The sequence below is a fragment of the Eurypyga helias genome, unplaced genomic scaffold (assembly GCF_000690775.1).
Source record: "Eurypyga helias isolate BGI_N326 unplaced genomic scaffold, ASM69077v1 Scaffold36026, whole genome shotgun sequence".
NCBI lineage: Eukaryota > Metazoa > Chordata > Aves > Eurypygiformes > Eurypygidae > Eurypyga > Eurypyga helias.
The window spans coordinates 1-6,187 of record NW_010255307.1 but is presented as its reverse complement, the minus strand read 5'-3'; the positions used below and the strand labels follow the sequence as shown (position 1 = coordinate 6,187).

The following is a 6,187-nucleotide window of genomic DNA, read 5'->3' as shown; positions in this document are numbered from 1 at the left end:
GAGGAGGGCCGGGTTCGGGATGAGCCCTGGGCGAGTAAGCAGGGCCCTGGCACGCTGGAGCTGGGTCACCCTGCTCAGGGTTGTGGGTCCCCAGAGAGGGTGAGGGCCCCTCCTGGCTGGGGGCTGAGCCCCTTCCCTGTTCCACCTCGAGGGGGTCGGGCCCCTGTGCTGATGCCTGCCTGCAGGACTTCCTTCCCCTTAGGAGTTCCCCCCTGTCCTTTGGTGCCCATGGCTTGCTCAGGGAGCAATGTCCCAGCTGCCTGTGCTGGAGCAGACTGGGGGACAGGCACGGGGTACACTGCTGCCAGGGAAACTCTGCCCCAGGACTCCACCTGGCTGTAGGATTTTGGAACCTGCAGCCTCCTCAGGAGCTGCGCTGGTCCTGTTGGGTGCTCTCTAATTCCTGCCAGGTTTGCAGGGATGTGCTGGGTAGCAAGGAAGATGGTGTATTTCCATGAATAAACACGAAAAGCTTTCGCTCCCTTTTCCTCACCTGTTTAGCTAGATGGCCACGCTGAGTGTAAAGCCAGGACAGCGGTTCACCTTGCCGAGCTGGCACGCCAACTCCCAGCTCATCTCGGCTGACGCTGAACGCCAGCGTTCTGCTTCCCACCGAGTCCGTCAGGAAGCCCGAGCTCTCCGCAACGAAACCAACAACCAGGTGGGCGTTCTGGCAGCTTGGCTGCTCCCAGGTTTGTCAGTCGGCAGTATGGACAAGGGAATAGGAGAAGGCTTTGCCTCTACAGAACCTGCTGAATATGTCCGTTTACTTCCTGCAAACCCATGTGTGACGATGCGTGGGTACTGTCGTGAAGTCCCTGGGTGGGATTCTCGCATCCTTTTTGTCCTCTCCATTTGCACAGGTGACTCTTAGACCCCATGGCAACACGTTGTACTCCTGTGAGGGGTCAGTCGATCCTGAAAACAGGGCAAGGCTCCAGTAAGATCCACAATTGCAATTTAAAAGAGAGTAATGGCGTTTCTCCTCCGATTCCAGACGAAATGGGATGAGCATGACAACCAAACCCGCCTGGCTGAACGTATCAGGAATGTGAACAGATGGAAGGAGACCCTGGACAAATGCCTCGCAGACATAGATGCGGAAATCGATGCCTTAGCCAAAGTATGTTGGGAAGACAGATGGCTGGAAATCCACTTACCCTCTCACCATGGGATGTTAAATAATTGATGCTTGTCTTCGTATGGGCTTGCCCATCGCAGGAGTTCAAGGGGGGGGGCTCATCACAGGTATACGGCGATCCGTACATGGTGAAATGATGTCCTGGAAAACAAGCTGCTGCGTTCTTGGACAAGCCAAGCCATTTTATGGAGCTGTACATTGCATGCTCATCTTTGGGCTTGGGGTTGTGGTTTCTTTTTTTTTTTTTCAAGCTTTGAATGATAGTGAGAAATACGTTAATACTCCCATTCAAAAACATTTGCTTTTAAATAGAGAACAGCAGTAGGATATCTCTGATTCTTTTAGTTCTAAACCCAGAGGGTGCTGGAGTCATTACCCCCCACTGAGGTGTGATTCCCAATTTAAACAGTGGAAGTAGAGGACTAGTGTCCTTGGCTCCTGTATTTTTCAATCCAGACTTTCTAAAAGGTTTGAGAACTGCAAAGACAGGCCCTGCAAGACCCCCTTAACAAGGGGATCGCTGGGTTCCCCTTCCTTTCTTCCTCCCATGCCTGAAGGAGACCCCACACACACTCAGCTGGCTTCTTCCTCCAGGTGAAGGATGCGGCAGAAGGTGCCCTCCAGGCAAAGAATTTGCCCCTGGAGGTTTCCATTGAGTGCCTGACGCTCCGTGAGAGCCGCCGTGCCATCGATGTGGTGAGGGACCCTGTGGAGGAGGAGCTGCACAAGGAGGTGAAGGTGATAGAACAAGCCAAGAGACAACTGCAGCAGAGAGTGAACGAAGCCTTCGAACAGCTCTGGTGAGGCAAATGGTGCAGTTTTTGTCTGGAGTCTGCCCTCCTGGCTTGGCCCCAGCAGTTTATTGTGCCTCTAACGCCCTGCTGAGATGGCTGAGCAGGCCAGGTGTGGTTACCCTGGGGTGGTGAGCTGCTCGGAGGAACCTTTGGTGATTATTGTCACGGTCTGTGGAGTTTGGGGGTTCGTAGGGGATTGTGTGTCAAGGGAGACTTCATAAGCATCCTTGGAGAATTTTGGCCTGGACAGGTATCTTGTGGCACCCACCTTAGTTCAGGAACCAGTGACCTGGAGGTGTTAAAGCTCCTGGGCCCTAATTCCTCATGGGTCACTGCCCCGCTGCAGGGGGGCAGACAGCTCTGTTCACCCGTGCGACGCCGGAGCAGAGCACGGGGGAGCCAGGCAGGCAGTAAAGCTGTGCTGCTTTACCACCTCAGGCTCAGTTCACTGCGAGGGTAGGAGCTCACCACTCTTACAAAAACGGCTGAGCTGGTGGTGAAAGCTTTGGGAACTGCGAGCCGCCTCTCCCCTCCGTGCGCTCCCCGCTGACTCCAGCCCTGTTTTCTGCAGCATCTTACAGGAAGCGCGCCAGCAGCTGAGCGGTGACCGCCGGTGCAAGATGGAAGCATTGGAAATAGATCGCATGTGCTTATCCCTCAGCGTGAACTCTCCCAACATCTCCTTCAAGGCCAACCCAGCACGGGTCCCAAACGGGTAAGGAAAGACCCAATCCGTGCTGGTGCTTGGAAGAGGCCTGGGGTGCTTTTGCCCTCCGTGCTATCTCCTGGGTTGGCGGGTGCAGTTACAGAGAGACCTCAGAACAGGAGTTGGCTGCTGGGGTTTGTTGTGGCTCTTGAATTGTGAAGCCACACACTTTTGGAAGTTATCTGAGTTGTCACCTCAAAACCAGAGAAGCTACTGCCCTGCCTCCCCGGTGCTTGGCTGGAGGTGGCGGTCAGCGAGGTGGTATCAGCTGTTGGAGCAGCTTATCCGGGAGCTGCTGCACCTTCTCACTTGCTTGGCGTGTCACAGGACGGCTTGGATGTGTCCCTGGGTTGAGCAGATGCGGGGCTCGGTGCAGGGTCTGTGGGGTAGCAATCTCCAGCTGGAGCAGCGCGGAGATCAGACAGGACGTCACCTCCAGAATTCCTGAATCGTTTTGCACTGCACGAAGCCGCCTCGGCCTGCAGCAGGTGGTTCCTTTTGAACTGTCTTATTTTTATAACTCCTGCTTTGTTCACAGATCAACTACGCTTGATGAGTGGGAACAGAACAGCCAGTGTAACAAGGAGCACGCTGAGGCAGAAGTGAGAGCCTCGACCGAGCTCCGAGAAGCAGCAGTGCTTGCCATTGCGCAGGTTAGTCAGTCCCTTGGCTGCGCATCGGTGGGGCAGAAGTTCTGGATCCGGTGTGGGAGAGTGGGGCTGGCACATGCTGTGACGAGGGGAAGGGAGTCTTCCAAAAGACAGCACTGCCCCCTGTGCCTCTGAGAGCAGCTGCCCTGGTTTAAAAGGGCAGCTCCGTTACGCTGCGGAGCTTGCAGTGGACTGTCCGTTGTTCCCTGCCCTTTGGCACAGGGCACACGCAGCAGCCAGATCCCAGCTAGTCTGCTGGTGGCTTGTCCCAGCCTCACAGGAGGGCATCTCATGTGACTGTCACTGGGAGGGGGACACCTTGGGGGGTGTGTGACTTGGAGCCTGTTCTCTCCTCAGACAAACAACGAGCTGGAGGCTCAGCGCGTGGCTACAGAGTTTGCCCTGCGCAAGAGGATTAGAGAGCTGGAAAGAGCCTACGATGAGCTGAAATGGCAGGAGCAGAATGTAGGTGTTGCTTCTTTGGTTATCGAACACAGCCGTGGGTGGGGACTGAGCTCAAAAGGGGGGTGTTTATGTGGGAAGCTACTTGGCCTGAGCATGCTGTCCACATGAGAGCTGTTAGGTGGTGCATGTATGATCCCTGCAATGTCCTGCCGTTACGGTGGCTGCTCTGGCATTTCCCAGCAGCAGTGCCAGGCTTTGGCCTTTCTTTTTTTTTTTCACCCCTGCTCTCAGTGCTGTGGCCATAAAACACCAGCAGCACCGTGCCTGGGCCGGGTGAAAAGCCCGGTCTGTGAGCAGAGGGGTTCAGTACTCAAAAGCCCACCAGCCCCTGTTTGGAATCCATTCCCAGTGCAGTAACGTGGGCTGTTTTCCAGTCTGTATCCCTGGCTGGCCCTCATGATCCCTGTCTTTATCCGTAGACCTTGGAGGAAATTGCTGAAATGGAGGAGGACATCCGGCGCTTGGAGGAAGATCTTCGGAGGAGAACGCAGGATCTGAAGGTGGCGCACACCCGCCTGGAGACCCGCACCTATCGGCCCCACATGGAGCTCTGCCGGGATCAGGTACCAGCCTCGCCTGGCCGCATCCCATAAGGAGGGTCTGGGGGCACTTACCGGGATGGGGGCTCGCGTAGGTCTGAAAAATGTGGGTGCACTTTGGTGCAAACCACAGAGAGGCTGAGCAAAGGCTGGTACAGTCACCTAGCGATGTGGGAACTTTCCGTCATAGCTGGCCGAGGAGGGGAAGGAGAGAACGTGGCCTTGTAAAACAGCACCTCAGCCCTGTTAACGGCTGTCACCATTCTCCTCCCACCTCACAGGTCCAGTACGGGCTGACGGATGAGGTCCAGCAGCTGGAGGGAACGATCCGAGTGCTCAGACAGAAGCTGGCAGAGTCACAGTAAGTCTGCTGCTGCCTGGGGCAGAGCAGTAGCCCAGCGTCGCCCACGTGAGGGAGGTGGCTACGTGCAGCCCCAGGCCTGGCATGCTTCCCAGCGCTGCATTTTGGAGCTCACATCTACTCACATCAGGAGTGGAACGAGTCTTGGTGCTTGGTGGGGAGCTGGACTGGGTGGCAGGGTCCGTGTGGTGGGAGGGTGAGTGGGGTTCCCATGGTCCCTGCTCGACTCTGACTTCAACCAGGCACAGATGGTTCCAAAAGCCAAAACCAGGGTGAAAAGTAAAGAAAAAAACTGCTCTGGGTTGGCCTGGGGTGCGTGTCGGCGCCGCGCTCCCAGAGCAGCACGTGGGCTCGCTGTTCACAGCCCCGGCAGCGCTGCTGCCATGCACCGAGCGCTACCCGACGCGTTCGTTCTTCGTGCAAAGGCTGCACAGATGTTTCTGCTGCCAGAGAGTGGGAAGTTGTGTTTCCTGTCCAACTTGGGAAGTGAATGCAGCGCTTGAACCCAACTCCTCTCCCTTCTGCCTGTTCCCAGGGATGCCTTGGATGCTCTTTACAGACAACTTCACCGCATTCAGACAGATATTGGCTACAAAGCCAGTTCCCTGCTGCTGGACAACAAGTGCATGGACAGCCGGAGAAAACTCGTGGTCCCTGCCGAGAAATTTGTGCCAGAGGTCGGCACTTTCAGCCGGACCACGCACCATGCACTGAAGAACGGGCAGCTGGAGTTGGCTTAGAGCGCTGGGAAGTGTTGTGCAACGAGCTGTGCCAAGGAGAAAGCTACCAGTGACTCAGTTCCGTAGCAAGGAAAAGCGGACATCTGTATCTTGTTAGGATAATGGAATTCTCCTCCCTCCTCCAAGTTTGTTATGTAACTGTCTGCCCCTTTCTGTGATGTTTATAGCCTCTTGCGCTCCGAGGAGCGTTACAAACAATAAAAAAAAGTGTCCCTGAAAGCTGTTGTCATCGGACGGTGGTGGAAGCGTGTTGCGGGGATTGAATCCATCTGGGCTCTTCAGCGTTTTGAGTCCTTTAAAATGCGAGGCAGCGCTTCGAGAAGGGGCTGTGTGGCAGCGTGCCAGCTCCGTGGGGGTACAGCCTCCCAATCCGCTCGCTTTTCATCCCAGTTTGGGGTTGGGATTTCCCCCTCGCCGGCTAGCCCAAAGGCGAAAGAGCTGGGAGTCCGCTCTTGGCTCTTGTGACCACAAGCTTGTTTTTAAAAAGAAAATTGAATCACAGTGTTTTGCATTCTGCCCTCAGTTTATTGTTTCTGTTCCAGGCAACGTTCCCAATGCGCCGTGCGCTCCGAGACGGATTTATTGCACGTGCAACCGGGCCGGAACTCGGCCGCTGCTTCTTCCCCGAGGTGGGAGACGATGCTGAGTAACCGCACCCAGTGGAAAACAGCCTGGATTTTACTCCTGGCGCTCCGACTCCATTTTTATGAGGAATTAAGGGGAAAAAAGGCAACGTTTTTCTTTCCTGTAAGTAGGGAAATAGGGGAACGGGCTCCGAGCTCGCGCCAGCG

The 6,187-nt window shown here is 55.6% G+C and overlaps 1 protein-coding gene across 1 annotated transcript; it reads left to right on the top strand.

Annotated features, from left to right (window-relative positions):
• The first annotated feature begins 505 nt into the window (after window positions 1–505).
• TEKT2 (tektin 2 (testicular)) lies at window positions 506–5,396 on the top strand. Its single transcript, XM_010153293.1, has 9 exons — window positions 506–661; window positions 998–1,123; window positions 1,736–1,941; window positions 2,507–2,650; window positions 3,180–3,294; window positions 3,649–3,756; window positions 4,176–4,319; window positions 4,577–4,656; window positions 5,192–5,396. The coding sequence occupies exons 1-9, from the start codon at window positions 506–508 to the stop codon at window positions 5,394–5,396; spliced, it is 1,284 nt and encodes a 427-aa protein (XP_010151595.1).
• Window positions 5,397–6,187: the final 791 nt, after the last annotated feature.